The following is a 19,258-nucleotide window of genomic DNA, read 5'->3' as shown; positions in this document are numbered from 1 at the left end:
GACACAGCGAGAGAGGGAACACAAGTAGGGGGGAGTGGGAGAGGGAGAAGCAGGCTTCCCGCGGAGCAGGGAGCCCGATGCGGGGCTCGATCCCAGGACCCTGGGATCATGACCTGAGCCGAAGGCAGACGCTTAACGACTGAGCCACCCAGGCGCCCCTTAGCAAGCAATTATTAAAAATTTAAAATTAATTTAAATAAATATACACTTGTTTGTTTTAAGTGGGGGTTTTGGAATAAGGTTTTCTCTCTCTCTCTTTTTAAAGTTCTGTGACTGAAAATAATTTGACAGTCACTGCTGTAGCCAAGGGATTGGTGAACTTTTTCTGCAAGGACCAAATACTAAATATTTATGCTTTGCAAGCCAAGAGATGAAACTGAGGATATTATGTCCTTACATAATTTAAAAAAATCAAGAATCATTCTTAATTTGGAAGCCACCAAAAAAAAGGTGGTGGGCTGGATTTGGGCCTCTGGGCTATAGTCGGCCAAGCTCTGCACTATCCCATTATAATTTATTTTCTGGTGAAGAAACAGTTAGCAAAACAGAATTTCCTATGGAAGGTTCATAGATATTGTGGCAACACTAAGAGAAGAGCATGAGCTGCACTGTGGGGCCTCTCAGCATCTGATATTGCTGGGTTGTTAATGAAAACTTGAGAAGAAAAGAGGTCCAGATCAAAAGACTCCAAACCGTAGGTGAAGACAAAACCACACTGAATCTGACTACATAAACACTGGCTGTATGAAAGAACCACGTTTAGCAGGTTTTTCCCTCCCCATATTGTACCCTACTAAACTCACGTTGTACGCAAAGGAAAATTTCTTAAAATTCTTGTATAATTTCCTATATAATAAACCAGAAATTCCAGATGGCTAGGTAATATACACATACGTAAAAATTCATTTCCTACTCTTACCATCATAGCCTGTTTCCAAATTTTAAAAGATCAATAAATGAAACTTAATGACTAAAAAAGTAAAAAAAAAATACAATATAAGGTAAAAATAGAAAAATAGAGCATCTTTTTCTTCTCATAGCCACAACTTTATGTCCTGATGTAAAGATTAGAATATTAGTGATAATTAAAGATTAAATAGCAGAAAATGAGATTGCTTCTGGGAGGAACAGCCTTCTGTGTTTGGATTATTTCAATTAGTTTTACCAAGCAAGACCTTCTAAGGAACTGAGGATAGCTATCTTTAATGTTCAACAATCTTTTGAAATCTCTGGATCATCAAAAATTGAAGATAAAAAAAGAACCATTTATGCTGTCTTTACTATGCAGATTGTACCACGAGATAAGTTTTCTCCTCATAAAAGTACTCCAGTTAACCAAGGAAGAAACAATGGTGAGTTAGAATTATTACCATTTGTAACTTCTAATAAATTAACTAATCTGGGAATTCATTGTCAACAGCAGCTTATGTTAGAAACAGAGACAAATATTGGGTCTCCTCCTGAAAGAACACAATATCATCTATTGAGTAATTTTGTTAAAAAAAAATTGAACTTGTATCTGGAAATTCTCTAAGTCCTAATACCAATTTACCAATTCACAGGATGAACAGAAAACAGAGAAGCATTTAAATGACACTATAGGAATGGAATCTACAGAATCCAGATGGTAGGAAACCTCATAGGGCAAATGATCCACTTTTTTTTTTTTTTTTTAAGCAAATGTAATACAAGGAAAATAAGAGATAAAGGCAGCAATTATTAAAGAAGCTTGAGAGGCGCCTGGGTGGTAGAGTCAGTTCAAATGTCCAACTCTTGATTTCTGCCAGGTCAAGATCTCAGCGTCCTGAGATCAAGCTCCCAGTTGGGCTCTCTGCTGGGTATGGAGCCTGCTTAGGATTCTCTCTCCTTTTCCCTCTGCCCCTCCTGTGCTCTCTATCTAAAAAAAAAAGAAAAAGAAGAAGCAGCAGCAGCAGCAGCAGCTTGAGAGACATATAAAACAATACTGATAATAAAAAAAAATAGAAGTGTAAAAATACAATTGGTGGGACTGTTGACAATTTGAACGATTATTTGATAGTTGATAATATTAAGGAACAATTGTTAAATTTACATAAAATGATGGCATTTTTAAAGTTTTTACTTTTTAGAGCTACATATTAAAATATTTTTGGATAAATGGTGTCGGTAGTTTGCTTTTAAAAATTCCAGCAGGAGCTAAATGGGAAAGGACACAGATAAAACAAGATTGGTTATGAGTTAAAAAGTGTTGAAGCTGGATGATGGGTTCAAGAAGCTCTAGTCCATGCACTTTGTACATGTTTGAAATTTTCCCTTGTGAAATGTTTTTAAAAGATAGCCAAAGGGAATTCTCAAAACCAAGACACAATATGGTCATAGTGGCCCTCCACCAAGAATTCTAGTAATTCACCAGGGGATAGTAACAGGAAAACATTAGCAACTCCAATAGCCCCATAAGAAGACTGTTTATATAACATACATTCCTCAATGAGAAGAAACCTAAATTTGCAAAGCACGCTTTTTGAAAATATTACTTGGTATATTGTTACTCACATGGTTTGTATCTATTGTAATATGGAAAGTCCAAAAGTCTGGCATTGGGAGTGAATATCACTTTAATTTGTGGCTTACAGCAGAGGATGCCAAAGTCCTGCCCACATCTCCTTGCCTCTACCATTTCCATCCTTGCCAATGGTCTGTCTTCCAAATATCAACCTCTTTAACTCTTCCCTGAAGAGCTCTTTCAATCTGTCCAAGGGGCAAGCTAGAAGTGCTGGGGAATGTGTCCCCTGGGAGCAGCACTTAATCAATGACCGACAGAAGTCAGTGTATAAATACACCCAGCTTCTTGCTTTTCCCATGGAATAAGCCTGAGACCCATGGTCTACATTGACTGCAAGAGTTTCCCAAGTGGAATTAAACTCTAGCTTTCCACAGTGGTAACTGACTTCAGAATTTACCCTTTACTGGTCCCCTCCCCCTCTCTCCCCCCTCCCCTCCCCTTCTTTTCCCTTCCTGCCTTCACTTCTCCACTCTCCCACCAGTATTCCCTGGAATCACTTTCCAAATAAACTACTCGCTCTCAAATTCTTGTCTCAGAGTCTGCTTCTTGGGGAACTCAAACTAATTTACATTCAGTTTGTAAAAAAGCAAGTCAGTAAGGGTGACTGTCATTTAGGGCTGAAGAACCTAGAACTTCAGCCATGTTTTCATGTTTTTTTGAGGGTGGTAAATGTCAGTAAAAGGATATAACAATTCTGGTCTTTATGCTAATTTGTTTAATTTAATGTATATTCTTAGGACTTTGAATTATTTCATTTATCAAGGAAGATTAGAATAGTAGGTTACAAACTTCAGTATGTTTAAGAAATGCTCAGGTGTCTTGTTATAAATGTGGATTCCTGGTCCCCTCAGCAATTCTGATTCAGAAGAACTCCAGATTTATTATTAATAGTTATGCACATTAAAACATTAGATATACTTACATAGGAGTCCTGAGGATCCTACTTTGAGAAACATTGACCTAGGTGCTAAAATTTTAAGATGTAAGATGTCATGCCCAGTTGGTTTCTATATGCCTAAAAGGTTTGATCTGACTCTGATGGCTTTATCATGTACTGGAGTCCCAATTCTATGCTGCTAATGCTAAAGCCTAAATTTAATTTTAATCTGGTTCAGATGGTACTGTGACTATTTCTGTCCGTTTTCTGTAAAGGTAGACGTGGGAAGTGCAGTTTGGAAGAAAAAAGTGTGGTGTCGGATGAAGGGTGTGGTAAGCAGAACTGTAGCGAAGGTCTTAAAAATGCAGTGCTCCACCCCTCACTTATTTCTTTGGTGTGCCTTAGCCTGAATCTCCTTTTGAATCTTTTTTTTTTTTTTTTAGATTTTATTTATTTATTTGACAGAGAGAGACACAGCTAGAGAGGGAACACAAGCAGGAGGAGTGAGAGAAGGAGAAGCAGGCTTCCCACTGAGCAAAGAGCCCGATGTGGGGCTCGATCCCAGGACTCTGGGATCATGACCTGAGCTGAAGGCAGACGCTTAACGACTGAGCCACCCAGGCACCCTCCTTTTGAATCTCTTTGTGCCCAGTTGGGAGATGAAAGCAGAAAACACTGCTGGGAAATCACTTAGCTATGAGGCTAACATTTGCTCTTAATCTTCTCTTGAGATTCTTCTAGTCCTTTTTCTGCCCAATGAAGAGTCAGAGCTAAGGCCACAGGGACCCAATGAGAGAAAGTACCACCATGTCCTAGGCCTCCTCCCCCCGCACCCCCACTCTTATTTTGCATCTAGAACACTATTCTTATAGCAATTTCCAAATGATGACCTTTTATTTCATTTAGGAGAGCCAGTTTGCCTTTTTCAATTAGTTCATGCAATTGTATTTGGATTTTACATTTTGTCTATTCCCAGAGCTACAATTGGCTTCAAAGGGCAAATAATTGCACCTTCGACTTTATTGGTATGGCCATGTTATCTTCCTCTTTCCTCACTAAATTTGATGATTCTGCACCTCTAGAATTAACTTACGGAGATATTTTCTCATTGGCCTAGCAACACAAAATGGTTGGAGCCTTGGAATGATGTATTGTCCTATAGTTGGTTTTTGTAGAAAAGAAAAGTATACTTCTAAAGTTGTGAAAGATACTAATTGTTACTTGATACAAATGAGAATTTGAAATGTCTGAATGATTTAAATTCTGTTTGTCTTAGAAGATTCATTCTTGACATTCCCTTACAATAGCAACACATGCAAAAAAAAAAAAAAAAAGCCGAGGTACTAGATTCCAGAATGCAGTAGATGTTAATCTGAACACATGGAGACAAAAGTATACTTAGAAGCATGTCAAAGCTTCAAAAATAGAAATTCAATGATAACCACTCTCATGTCATCCCAAACTATTAGTGTCAGTGTTCCATCAGGTGGAAGGCATTCTAACTCTTAATTATTTCTCCTAAAAAAATTGTTGTGCTATTTCCAGGAGAAGAAAAAGATAAATGAAGGTGTTTCCTTAGACCACTGTTCTCAAATGTTTTGTTCTTGGGACCTCTTTACAGTCTTAAACATCAGTGAGGATCCCAAGTGTTTATAGTATGAGAAATTAAAAAGTAGAAAAAAATTAAATATTAACTCATACAGAAATAACAAATCTATTATATATTAACAGGAAAAATACTTTATGAACATAAGTATATTTTCCAAAACAAAACAACTGTAAAGAGTGGCAGAAAATAAAAGCTCTGCTCTCGCACTGCTAATATTTTATTGAAATCCATAAAATCTGACTTTCAAGACTGTTCAATGACTTGTGTCATTATTAGCTTACTATGAATTTAAATAAAAGTCCACTCCTAGATGCAGCAGACTTAAAATGAACTAAAACTCTGCCTCACTCTCTGAAAATGCAATGACATTGGGCTGAGAGATAAAATATCCAACCTGTCTTCCCTCTTAGTAAAATATCCTGAAATTGAGGTATGATAGAAAAATCCCCTAATCTCTCCTCTTATGCTTATTCTGTAACGGTAGTGTAGCTGTAAACAAACAAACTGTATATATATGTACCTGCATGCATATGTATATATCATATTCATGTATCCATATGCAAAATATTTGTATATTGATACTTAAGAAAGCAGCACAATAAATCCTGTCAGTGTTCTGAAATCCATTTGTCTCTTTGTTAATCAAAAAAGGAGCTTTAAGACTTAATAGTCAGAACTGGATATACTGGGTAAAATAAAGTATATTATTAAGATTTATGGCACTTGTTTTTACTTTTTAGAATGTGGCTCCTAGAAAAATTTACATTACATATGTGGATCGTATTATATTTCTTTCCAACAGGAGTGATCTGTAGGAGAGGAAAAGACATCAAGTAATTTATGGGGTTTTTAAAAATTAAACAGGAAAGGGGCGCCTGGGTGGCTCAGTTGGTTAAGCGACTGCCTTCGGCTCAGGTCATAGTCTCAGGGTTCTGGGATCGAGCCCCGCATCAGGCTCCCTGCTCGGCAGGAAGCCTGCTTCTCCCTCTCCCACTCCCCCTGCTTGTGTTCCCTCTCTCGCTGTCTCTCTCTCTCTGTCAAATAAATAAATAAATAAAATATTAAAAAAAAAATTAAACAGGAAGGAAGGTGGCATGGGCATTTTAATTTTTTGATAGATCAAAAATATTGAATTGGAGCTTATTAATATTTTGGAGAACAGTGAAAGGAGGAAATTAAAATAAAAAACCATTTTAGAATAAATTCAGATTAGTGATTAGGAGCTCTCTGGAGATTTTATAGCTCATTGCCTAATCACAGATTACTACTACTTAAAAAGAAAAAGTCCTCATCATACATAGTGCCTCTTTATTTGTTAAAACTTAATTGGGGGTTTTGCTTATGTCTAAGAGACTGTGTTGGAGCTCAGGGGCAATGGAAGAAGTAGAAGTTTTAATTCTGATATGGTCATCTCTTGAATCTTTCCTCAGTGACAGCAGGAGTCTTATTTTCTTCTCAAAATACATCGATGATTTGGACAAAGGAACTATCTTATGCTCAGATAAATCTATAGAAAATGAAAGTTGTATGTATGCTGCTCTTAAACAAAATAGTTTCTTTAAGGTTTTATTACAGAGAATTCCGAATCTACCCAAAAGTAATCACCCAGCCTGCTCATCAATACCTGGTCATTCAGGCTCCACACATCACCATCCACTTAGCACCTCCCTCAATCCTACATTATTTGAATTCCAGACATCACACCAGCTCATCTACAAAGAGTTCAGTGTGTAATTCTGAAAAACCAGGCTTTTTTGGGAAACATAGCCACAATACCATTATCCTATCTAAAAAAGGAATTAATAATTAAATTATTTATCCAGTCAGCGTTAAAAAAAAAAAAAAACATTTTCATGTTGATTAACTAAATGTAAGTTGGAATTAGGCTGTAAAACATACATAGTTTTATAATGTGCTCTAAACATTTACCTTTTCATATTTCAGTATATGAACTTCTATCATCCCCTTGTGCTGATTTCGGAGGAAATAAACATACAGTTAAATGGTCATCTTGTTATGTGTCTATGTTTAATTCCCTATTTATCAAGATTCCTCTAGCTATTGATGGGGGATGTCAAAAATGCCATATAGCAAAATCTACCCCTTAGAAACAAGCTGAATTACATTATGATTATTAGCCACTAGATGCCACAGTTGCTTCACACAAATGAAATCAAGTGGGCCTTGCTCTGTCAAGAAAAAATGATAACATTCTAAATATTAGAGTAAAATACTAAATCAGAGTGTCAGTACCAGCCTAAATTTGCCTGCACCCTGCAGCACCAGTACATGCTGAACCATATATTTAAATATTTACCTTTAACTTTCATACCTGAGCAAACTATGATATCCATCCTTTTAAAAGCATCTGTGTCTTTTTCTGTGATTTTGAAGTTGTTGCTAATTCTTCCCAATTAGTTCAATCACTCAGTGTGGTACCTTCATAGAAGTCTGCTGAATGGCTGTCTATAATGTGTTCAGCTTGATTTCGGGGTGGTTGAAATTATTAACAGATTGAGAGAAGACAGGGAATCAGTTTCGCACTTTGTTTTTTCTGAAAAATACCATAATCTTAAGAAGCTTTTGTTGCTATTGTTTTCCTCAAAATCTGCCGAGCTGCTTCATAGAGATTTTATCAGGCGATTCACAAGTATACCTATTGAAACATTCTTGTTTAGGTAAGAACAGCAATCCTATCAGACATACTCGGCCAGCAATATTAGAATTACCTACACTTCTGTATGCTTTGTTCCAACAATGTATTCAGATCTGGCTATGTTTTAGTTTAGTATACGTTTAGTATTTTATAATTTTATTCCATGATAAAAAGTCTCCATACAAATTTGTCACTTAACACCCCTCTTGTCCAAATACAGTTTTTTAAAACTTTGTCCTAGAATGTATTACTTTATTTTTTGTTTTAATAAAAAACTTAGTCCTTGGTGGAAATTTCCCAGAAAATTATCTACCTGAAAACTCATGTATCTTCAAAATTAAAGTGGGTATGAGAAAATTACTGCACTGACCTTGGGAAATACCAGATAAATTATATATTTAGGGGAATATAGAGGAATCTCAATAAGTATGACATTAAACTCTTAGGAAAAACGTTCTCAACACTTCTACTTAATACAAATGAGGAAGAGGTGCAGACACTGTGTGGGAATAAGTCATGGAGGTCACCTCAATAATGCTTTAAACGCTTTCCCTGATTCTACCCTTGTCTCTTGCTGGCTTTTTCTTCCTACTGGAGCTAGAATGGTCCCTGTAAAACATAAATAAATAAAAACCATACCACTGCTCTACTCTACCTTCATTGTCACTCAGAACAAAAGACCAAGCCTTCACAAATGTCTGTAAGGCTCAAAATATCCAGTGTGGTAAACACTAGTTACATGAGTCTATTGAACATTTGCAATGTAGCTAGTCTGAACTGAGATGTGCTATAATGTGTAAAATACACAATGGATTTGGAAAACTTAGTACTGATAAAAAGAATGTAAATTTTCTCAGTAATTTTATGTTATCATAAAATTATATCATTATTTATATATTATATATAGTTGCAATGATAATATTTTGGATACATTGAATTGAATAAAATGTTATTTAAATTAATTTCACCTCCTTTTTAAAAAATGTATCTACAAGAAAAAAGTCAAATTGCATGTCTTACATTTCTGGCTCACATTCTAATTCTGTTGGATAGCACTAGCCTAAATGACCAGCAAGTCACTAGCTCCTTCCAATTTCCAACCCACATTGGCCTCTTTGTTGTTCCTCAGTATAACCATGTATATCTCAAGCCTTTGGGTTGGCTATTTTCTTCTCCTAGAAAATCTTCCCTCAGATTTTTTAAAAAATATTTTATTTATTTGAGGGGCGCCTGGGTGGCTCAGTTGGTTAAGCAACTGCCTTCGGCTCAGGTCATGATCCTAGAGTCCTGGGATCGAGTCACATCGGGCTCCCTGCTCAGCGGGGAGTCTGCTTCTCCCTCTGATCCTCCCCCTCTCATGCTCTCTGTCTCCCATTCTCTCTCTCAGATAAATAAATAAAATCTTAAAAAAAAAAAATTTATTTATTTGAGAGAGCGAGAGAGTGCGAGAGAGAGCGCGCGAGAGAGGGCGAGAGAGTGGGAGGTGGGGAGAGGGGCAAAGGGAGAGGGACAAGCAGACCTCTCCTGAGCAGGGAGCCCCACACAGGGCTTCATTCCAGGACCCCGGAATAATGACCTGAGCCTAAGGCAGATGCTTACCTGACTGAGCCACCTAGGCGCCCTTCCCTCAGATATCTTTATAGTTAGTTTCCTCACTTTTTTCTGTTCTGTGCTAAAATTATCAGAAAGAACTTCTCTTACTAATCAATCTAAGATGGCCTTACCCAACACTTGTATATACCCTCTATCTCTATTTTTTCAAAACCTGTATCACCTAGCATATTATATGTATTTGTTTGTGTGTGTATGTGTAATCTCTCCTTAGTAGAATAACCCCCATGATGTCAAGGACTGTGTTTTGTTTATTGCTGTTTCTCTAGAATAGTGCTTGGCTTTTGGTAGATACTAAGTAAGTGTTAAATAAATCAGAGGATAAATATCATTAAAAATAAAGTGTTATCTAAGGGATTTTATCATGAAGGTTTGGAAAATGAGAAGAATTAACATTTCCTGATGGCCTACAATGAACCAGACACTGTGCTAAGCACTTATATATAATATCTTACTAAATCCTCACAGAAATGTATTTGCAGATTAGAAATCTAAAGCTCAATTTAAATAATTTTCCCAAGGCCACTTAGCCAGTGTGGAACATCATTTCAATACTTTTCATTTTATTTCAATGTCTCCAAGTACCTTCCCTGAATCCCAGAATAAATTAGATGCTCTTGTAAATACTAAGTATTTTCCCTTCATATCATATGTCACCACTGTAATTCATTGTGTGATGTGGTGCTTATTGTCTTTCTTCCCCACTGCACTATAAACTTCATGATAGGTGGCAGTGAATATCTTGTTGATATTTCCATGTCCAGAGACTTCCACCCTCATGCTTAATCTCTAGTACATGTTTATTGAATAAATGAATAAAGTTAACTTTATCTCAAAATATTGTAACAGTTGATGAGTGGGTTATTTGTGGCCAATGAGAATTAATGATTTTGTAGATCTACTAAAAGAATGGCACCCATTAGAATGAAGCCCTGTTGGATATTTCAGGGGAGGGTATGCTAATGTGTAGGTGTTCTTTACACTTGACCATAGGTAATAGTGCTCCATGTTGTGAATTTCCTCTGGAAGTGTGTTGTCCAACATGGCAGACACATGGGGCTACTTAAATAAAAATTAATTAAAATGGAATAAAATTGAAAATTCATTCCCTTAATTATATTAGCCACATTTCAAGCACCAACAGTCATACGTGGCTAGTGGCTGCCTTAAAGAAGAGACAGATAAATAAAATTTCCATTATAGGGAGAGTTCTATTGAGCGGCACTATTCTAGAAAGTTAAAAAAAATTCCTAGGAGGATATGTTTTCAAATCAGAAGGAGATTGTCCAATTAGTTTTGTATTCTAACTAAAATTAAACTTTGAGAAAGAGCCCAATAATCTGTATCCCCAAGTGTTTCTGGGCAAGACGGAGACATGGAAAAGCAGCTTCATTGTCTACTGGATGAAACATTTAGTCAGACGTGCTCATGCACAGCCAGTGGCTGGTGTGGAAAGAACCACTCCTCCAAGGGCCCTGGGCAGGCCTACTGTTCCAGGGATGCTGCCAGCACCTGGCTGGATTGAGCCCTCTGCCTAATGCTACTCAGTACCATCCCTTTGCATTTGATGCACAAAACAGAAGACTGAAATTTGAAGAGGAAAGGGTTTGGAAGGCCAAATGCACCTCAAAGTATTAGTTAGATTCACAACTTCTAGAGAGAAAGTTTTTTAAATGTCCCCTTCCTCAAAATGTTACACATCTTCAGGTAATTTCTTCCTAATGTAACTTTCTGTAATTTTGGCCAATACAATTTAACTTTCTTTGAGATTCTGTCGCTGCAGGTATTTTCCCCTAATTGGACACGTAAAACATTTCCTGTCATTGCCTTAGAAAATAAAACTGTTTATAGGCAAGAATAAATATTATATTTTCTATTTTATTTTCTGATTAAGGTCACTTATGGGGGGGTAAGAATTTTCTTAAATTGAATCTTCAGGGTATTGGCTCTATAATTTGTTCACATTTCTCCATCATCTGCCAGTCCTACTGATTCAGTCTTGACCAAGACTGAAAATAGTTCAAGATTCTCACTTTTAGACAACAGACCAGTAGGAGAGCTGAGGCGGGGACCAGTAGGCAGCCCCACACTTCCCAGCTCAACAGGTGGAGAACATGGGATTTTTTGTTGTTGTTGTTCTTTGGGATTGAGCCCCCACTCACCGTGTTCTGTCAGAGGAAGTATTTCCAGTGCCTCTGAGATTTTCTTAGCAGAAGACACCGAGTGAAAGGGGTGCTTCTGCGTACGCCTGGAGAGGGGTGGTGAAGGATGCAGGTGGGACCGGGAAGTTAGAAAGGTTGGGAGGTGGGGCGCTGGGATGGGACAAATGGTTTCCCGAGCCGTGAGCGGGACACGGAGCAGAGAGCGGAGACTCAGAGTAGCAGCGGTGGGAGCAACGCGGAAAAGACCGCAAATGCGAAAAGCACCGCAAACGAGAAGAGCGGAGCGCGCCCGGACCTGGGCGGGGCAGAGTGGGGAAGGGTCACGCCGGGACGTAACCGGCTGTGGGCCGGGGGAGGCGAGCGGGGCGGGAGTTGCGGGCGCCTGCCGGGGGCTCGGGGACCCGAGCTCCGCCGATGAGGTCAGTGGAGCCGACGCGCCGGGAGGAGGGCAGTGGAGCCCGCGGACGCGGGGGTTGCGAGGCCGGCAGTGGGGCGGGACGGGACGGGAAATGGGACGGAGAGCTAGGGCCGTGGGAGGAGGGACGAGGGGGCGTCGGCGCTGGAAGCCGGAGGCGGCCCGACCGGGATCGTTTCCTTCCGGAGAGGAGGCCGGCTCTGGACCGAGGCGCGGACGGGGGGCGTCCAAGGGCGGGTGACGGGGAAATAGCGCGGCTCGCGCTTCTCCCGGGCTGGCAGCGGGGCTGCTTGTGGCTCCTCCTCGGGGCCAGTCCCGAGCCGGGCGGCGGGGGGAGCGGGAGGCGGAGAGCGAGGGCGGGGGCTCGGGAAGGAGGGAGGAGGGAGGGACCAGGCGCGCCAGTGACAGGGTGGCAGCCTAGGAGCGGACGCGTTGCCGCCGCTGCCGCTCCACCTCCTCCTCCTCCTGCAGCTCCTCTCGCTGCTGCCGCCGCCACCGCCGGGAGAAGTTTCACTCCCGACCCTCGCTCGGAGCGAGGACCCAGAGCGGAGCGGGGAGCGCGGCCGGCAGCTGCAACCCGCAGTGGGCCAGGCGCCCGGAGCGCTCCGACCCTGAGCCGGCGTCGGCGCCTCGGCGGCGGGCAGCGGCCCGGGCTGGGGGCGCTGAGGCGGAGGAGGGGCGGGTGTGAGCCGGGGGACCCGCGCGCAGCGCCACAGCCGCTCAGCTAGCGTCCGCGCCGGGGGCAGTCGCGATGGCCGTGCGCTCCCGCCGCCCATGGATGAGCGTGGCACTGGGGCTGGTGCTGGGCTTCACCGCTGCGTCCTGGCTCATCGCCCCTAGAGTGGCCGAGCTGAGCGAGAGGAAGAGACGCGGCTCCAGCCTCTGCTCCTACTACGGCCGCTCGGCCGCTGGCCCCGGCGCTGGCGCGCAGCAGCCGCTCCCCGAACCTCAGCCCCGGCCGCGGCTGGAGCAGTCGCCGCCCCCCGCGCGCCAGGAGCTCCAGGGGCCGCCGCTGGCAGAGGCAGCGCCCGGGGTAACCAGTTTTCGGAGCAGCCTCTGGCAACAGCCACCCCCGCTGCAGCAGCGGCGACGAGGACGCGAGCCCGAAGGCGCAACGGGGCTGCCAGGCGCCCCCGTGGCAGAAGGGGAGCCCGAGGAGGAGGACGGGGGCGCGGCTGGGGAGCGCAGAAGCGGCCGGCCGGGGAGCAGCCACAACGGCAGCGGGGACGGGGGCGCCGCCGCCCCGAGCTCCCGACCCCGGGATTTCCTGTACGTGGGAGTGATGACCGCGCAGAAGTACCTGGGCAGCCGCGCGCTAGCGGCGCAGCGGACCTGGGCGCGCTTCATCCCCGGCCGCGTGGAGTTTTTTTCCAGTCAGCAGTCCCCCAACGCCGGGATAAGCCAGCCCCCGCCACCCCTGCCTGTCATCGCGCTACCGGGGGTGGACGACTCCTACCCTCCCCAGAAAAAGTCCTTCATGATGATCAAGTACATGCACGACCACTACCTGGACAAGTATGAGTGGTTTATGCGCGCCGACGACGACGTCTACATCAAAGGTGACCTCCCAGCGCCGGCTGTCCTGCCTGCCCCCCCCCGCCCCCCCCCCCCCCCCCCCCGCAACCAGCCCTAATTCCTGCCCAGCCCCTCTCTGCTTCTCTGCCAGCACTTGCTCAGGGCTCCTGCAGCCCCCACCCCGCCGTCCCCACCCTTAGCATCCGCCCACCATTCCTAGTCCGCGCCTCCTCTTCTCCTGCGGTCTGGACCCTCCTCACACCTGACCGGCTTTATTCTCCTTCCTCACTCTTGCTGTTCTCGTTTCCGCCCAGAGCTTGCCCCAACTCTTTACTGTGTGGGAACGGCGAGGAAAGGGGCTTGAGGCTTAACTGAAGGCTATTCCTACTCTGCCCTGCTCTGAAAGCCCCGGGTGGTAGTAGTTTCCCACATCTATCCAGAGGGGCGTGTCCTCAGGGAAGGAAGGGAAGACCGAGGAAGCGGGCGAGAGCCGGTCTGGAGATGGGTGTTCTAGCTTTCTTCCACAATCCTTTCGTTGTAATTGGATCTAACGCAGTTTCGGAACTGGTGAGATTGAGGAAACATTTTCGCTGTTCCATACAGTTCCCTGTGCGTTTCCTTCCCTCTCTCACGACCCACCACGCACTGGGAGTCCTTGAGCACCCCCACACCGCTCCAGCGCTCACCTCCTTCCAGCCACTACTGTTGCAGCACCAGGTCGGCCCTTAACGCCCGCCCGTCACACCTCTGTAAAACCCGGAGCGGATGAGTGTATTTTTAGGAATTGGTGGTGGAGAAGAAGGGGACAGCGCCCTGAATTATCCAGACCCCAGGAGCTCCAAGCTGTAGACACTAGTGTGGATCCTTTCCAATCTATTTTGGTGGCTGCGGCGATAAGCAGAGCCTGGAAGTCCTTCCCAAAACCACGCGCAGCCACAGCAGGAGAAAACTTTGTCAGTTTTAAAAGAGGCGCGGTCCTTCACCCTGAGTGTGGGTGGCTCTGGCCAGAGATTTCTAAACTCAGCAGAGAAAAGTTCCTAAGAGCGGGAGTAAATCTTTCCAGTCCCGCCCGTCGCGGATATGGAGACGGATTGGTCAAAGGGGGGCAGCTCTTCTAGTGTATACCTCTCTAGCCTCGTTGCTTTCTCCTGATCCAGGTAGTCTTTCACCTGATTCAAGGAGAAACAAACAAGATCTGTCCCATTTTGGCTCAGGGAGTGAGTGTAGAGTAATAACTAGAGATTTCTTGGGGTTAGGTTAGGTAGAGTGAAATCATTCCATTGATAATTCGATACAAAAATAGATGATTGCATATCTGATGAATACACTATCTTTAGATTGAAGATGTATAGATATCTATACCTGTAAGTGATCGCTTATCTTATAGTCCCCTTGTCTTCTGTGTCTCACTAAAATCACAAAGGTTTCCTCGCAGAAGTTTGCCACACTTTGCAGAGAATTTCTAAAATGCATTAATAGCATCTATTTCTGTCATTTCTCTTAATGCATTGAAAGACTGTCCTTCAGAACATTGAAGTGCTATAGTCTTTCCATTTCTATTAAGAATGAATACGCATTTTGTATTAAGAACCCAATAATAGCCAAAATTCATTGAGATCCAAGGGGCAAGGCATGGGATCAAGATAAATGACTGCAGCTGCCCAGCTCATCAAAACAATGATAGTAAAGATTCTGACTGGGAATATAAAGAAGGTGACTACCTCACTGTATCACTTTGTAGAATATCTAATGTGTTCATACTCTTTTAGCTACAGAATTTTACCTTTAAATCGTTTTTCTTGATGAACTCACGTACTATCAGGAAACCAGTTACTTAATTTTTTAAGAAATATTTATTTTTTCTGAAAAGGTGCTTTCTAAAGTTAAATTCCAGGACGACTTTAATATCCTCTCTTTCTCAACTTTTGGGTTGTATGTGACTGTTTAGTAATGTGAAGTTTAGTTAAGGACAAAACACAACTAAATTATCAGGAAAAATATTTATTGAGTATCAACAGTCTGCCAATCAATGCTAAATATAACTTATTTTCTGAAAATGTTATCATTACTTCAAACATGCTAATAAATTTGTCATTATTCTCCTTATTATCTCACCTTTTACAAAAAAAAAGTCTAATGATTGTTAGACTTCTTAAGGCTTTTCAGTGATCTTGACTAGAAGGTTGATAACATTTTATTATGATTTAATTAGTAACTGAAAATTAGTAGTTTTAAAATAATAGAATATTCAGAGAGGTTTTTCTTCCTTTGAATTGTATTATGACTTTGGGGGAGTTTGCACCCAATGTTGGAAGGTCTTTCCCTTACTTTGTATGTTCTAAATAATTATGAAATTAGCAAGAGGAGTGATTGTTGCCTTTCTCTTTGTAGGTGATAAGTTAGAAGAGTTTCTTCGATCACTGAATAGCAGTAAACCTCTCTACCTGGGTCAGACTGGCCTGGGGAATATTGAAGAACTTGGAAAACTGGGGCTGGAGCCTGGAGAGAACTTCTGTATGGGAGGACCTGGCATGATCTTCAGTCGAGAGGTTCTCAGGAGAATGGTGCCACATATTGGTGAATGCCTCAGAGAAATGTACACAACTCATGAGGATGTTGAAGTAGGAAGATGTGTTCGACGCTTTGGTGGGACTCAGTGCGTCTGGTCTTACGAGGTAAGATAGTCTGTGATGAAAATGTTCACATATTACAGGTGCGTGCGAATTTATAGCCTGGGGCAGTGATTTTGTTTATTCTCTCAGCATCTTTTTATTTGCTTGAAAATGATAGAAGCAACCAGGTATGGACACAAGGGTGATTGTGGGAGGTAACTTTCTTCACAAAACAAGCCTGTTGGAGGTTTTTTTTTATTAGCATGACCCTTAGCTTTAAGCAGCAGCCCGTTTATCCAGTCACGTCTCTGGAAGATGCTATTTCCCCTCTATTTGCTTTATTGGTGTTTATATACATGCTTATCCATTTCCTGTCTCTAACAAGAGGACTAATTGTATTCTCTTGGATTGTTGCTTTTAACATTTGGTACTTGGTTGGTTGTTGCTGTTGTTGTTTTGGTTAGGTATATAAGTGCATCTCTTTGTTTCCAAATAGTTAAAACTAAAGTTTCTTGGAAGATTTTCATTTGGAAATTTAGCATGTTATTTTTTTAAAGCATAGGAAGAATTAACTCATAATGTATCATTTATGATAGATTTATTTACAAAATAAAGGGAATTAGTTACCTGGGAAAACAGAAGTAGTTATGAAGATGTTAAGTAACTATTTAAATTATGATTGATTGCTTAAATCAATTCTTCTGCATGTAGGTTATTTTTTGCCTTCCAGTTAGTTATATATTAAATAGAGAAACACAAATATGTTTGTTATTCTAAAATACCTATTTTTTTCTCTTATTCTTCTTCTTTCTTTCTTCTAATTTATAAGGACAAAACACAACTAAATTTAGTCTCTTTCTTCTCTTATTCCATTTCCTGAAAAGCAGCCATTACTTACATAATCTGAGTTACGAACTGTTCTTTTATTGTGATAGTTTTATGAAACACTCTGGGATTTTTTTTTTCCTTCAGAAATTTGTTTTGAAATGAAATACAATTTTATTTAAAATAGTTTTCCTAAAAGATAATCTTAGTAAAAATTGGATTTAACATTTAAATAGTGTATTGCACTTTTCAGAAGTTTGGTTTTCAAGTGTTTGGGGTTTGATACACTTCAGCTATCCAATGCACACATTTGTAAATTATAACGTAACTCATTTATTTATCTTTTCAAATTTTTCATGTCTCCTGGTACAGAAGAAAAATGAAAATATGTCCCTTGTAAAGTCATGATACCTCAAGATTACACAGTCCTAATCATTCTTCTTTTGGAAGTGTAATCCCACTTTAGTGAATTTTGTTTTATTTTTTATACTTTGTAGTATTTACACTTTGGGGGAATATTTCTTCTATCTATTACAGAAAGTAAAAATTATCAGTAACCATTTATTTGGAGTATGTACTATGCAGATTTAAAATTATTATATACCTCATTCCTTTTGATAATAAAATAGTAATTTGTCTTTTGTTAAACTATGACTACCCTATAGAGTAAAAATTTATGCAAGAACATTATAGTTAAAAATAGGTATTTTAGAGGGGCGCCTGGGTGGCTCAGTTGGTTAAGCGACTGCCTTCGGCTCAGGTCATGATCCTGGAGTACCTGGATCGAGTCCCGCATCGGGCTCCCTGCTCGGCAGGGAGTCTGCTTCTCCCTCTGACCCTCCCCCCCTCTCATGTGCTCTCTCTCATTCTCTCTCTCTCAAATAAATAAATAAAATCTTAAAAAAAAAAATAGGTATTTTAGAATAACAAACATATTTGTGTTTCTCTATTTAATATATAACTAACTGGAAGGCAAAAAATAAATAGTACAGAAAACACATTAGGTTGTTTATACGAAGATATTATTTTGGAGACATTGGCTCTGTGCGGGTAAGTAAACAAAATTAACCATATTTAAAAATAAAGATGGAAATTTATTATGTTTTATTTGGTACTTTATTGCCTTAACATCACATAGAAAGTTTTAACCTTTTGTTTAAATCCTTCTCTTCGAGGTTTCATTGATTTTGCTGTGATACAGTCTTCATCTAGTTGTGTACTCATTTATGTTCGAAGAGAGTAAAATATGCTCAGTAACCTACATGCAGAAGAATTGATTTAATATTTATTTTCATTGTAGGCTTTTGTTCTGATTAAAGTGAGGGGAATTCTCATAGATGTGCACACTCTGTATTAATGTGAGTGGAGTCTTAGATCTTACCATAAACTGACATAAAAGAACAGACAAACCAAGGGATTCCAAACCTTACAAGATGTAACTTCATGATCACAGTATTTTCATTACATTTTCAAAATACATTTGCGTTTAGACTCATACTAGGATATCACTCACTTCACAATCTATATGAAGGAAATCATTTCTACCTTTTTCCCCTAGCAATAGAAAATATTATTTTCTGAAGTTGTGCTGTTGACTTTCTTATGCTAAACAATTGTATACAATTTACTTTGTTTTGGAAGTTCAGTTTTTAAGGAGTATTTAAACAGTATTTATTTTAGAGGAGGCATTTGGTAATACAAGGTCTCAAAGTCTTATTTAAAGGAATGATGGGAGCTTTGCACAGTGGCAGTATCGTAGCCAATGAGGTTTATCTGAGGCGCAATCATTGCTGATTAAAGGAATGATGGAAAATTTCATTAGCAAGGGACATATTAAACAGCATCTTTCAATAAATTCAGTAAAGATAAATATACAATAGAGTTATAATTTAAGCATTTTAATATTAGGATGTTGTTCTCTGTTTTATGAGATACTTGGTTAGGTCAATTGGATCACAGCCAAACTAGGATTTTCCAGTTTGGATTTTAGGTTAGTTCAAATGATGTCCATTCTATACTACTGTTCACATTATATGGAAAAAAGTAATCTATTCCTCTGTACATTGGCATCCTCAGTAAAGGTCAGAGATTTTACATCTGGTCGTTCAACAAGCTGTGAAACTGATCCTTAACTTTGTTTTCATACTTCTTTTGAAAGAACTCTCTGTGATGGAATTCTCTTAAAATCTTGAATTTCCTTTATCTATACCTTTCATGGATTTCAGGATTCTGTTTGGCTTTTCCTCTAGTAAAAATTCTAGCAGAGTTAAGAGCACTGTTCATGATTTTTGAGTTTGAATATATGAAACATTCATGATGGAACTTACCTTTTAAAAATGATAAATAGACTTGCAGATCTTTCAGGAAGAGAATTGGACAAATATATTAAACTATATAGACTAGGTAGCTTTTCTTTATTATAAATTATTGTTTT

At 40.6% G+C, this 19,258-nt stretch overlaps 1 protein-coding gene, 1 long non-coding RNA gene and 1 other non-coding gene across 5 annotated transcripts in view; 2 read left to right on the top strand and 1 right to left on the bottom strand.

The window, feature by feature from the left end:
* LOC116645118 overlaps positions 1-13,448 on the bottom strand; it is a 48,600-nt gene extending 35,152 nt beyond the window's left edge. Inside the window, exon 1 of the long non-coding RNA XR_004301906.1 lies at positions 13,380-13,448. This is a non-coding gene — a long non-coding RNA (uncharacterized LOC116645118). The remainder of the gene's footprint in view (positions 1-13,379) is intronic.
* Positions 12,237-19,258, top strand: part of CHSY3 (chondroitin sulfate synthase 3) — a 300,254-nt gene continuing 293,232 nt past the window's right edge. For all 3 annotated transcript variants that reach the window (XR_004301904.1, XR_004301903.1, XM_032425089.1), the window contains exons 1-2: positions 12,237-13,431; positions 15,779-16,062. Coding sequence is in view for 1 of the 3 variants with exons in the window: in XM_032425089.1 (XP_032280980.1) it covers positions 12,624-13,431; positions 15,779-16,062 (1,092 nt within the window). In the remaining 2 variants the exon portion in view is untranslated. The remainder of the gene's footprint in view (positions 13,432-15,778; positions 16,063-19,258) is intronic.
* Positions 18,558-18,698, top strand: LOC116645335. Its single transcript, XR_004301937.1, has one exon. It is a non-coding gene; the product is annotated as a U4 spliceosomal RNA (small nuclear RNA).

Source organism: Phoca vitulina, unplaced genomic scaffold (genome assembly GCF_004348235.1).
Source record: "Phoca vitulina isolate PV1807 unplaced genomic scaffold, GSC_HSeal_1.0 scaffold32, whole genome shotgun sequence".
NCBI lineage: Eukaryota > Metazoa > Chordata > Mammalia > Carnivora > Phocidae > Phoca > Phoca vitulina.
Note: the sequence above shows the minus strand (reverse complement) of the source record. Positions and strands in the feature narration are given on the sequence as shown.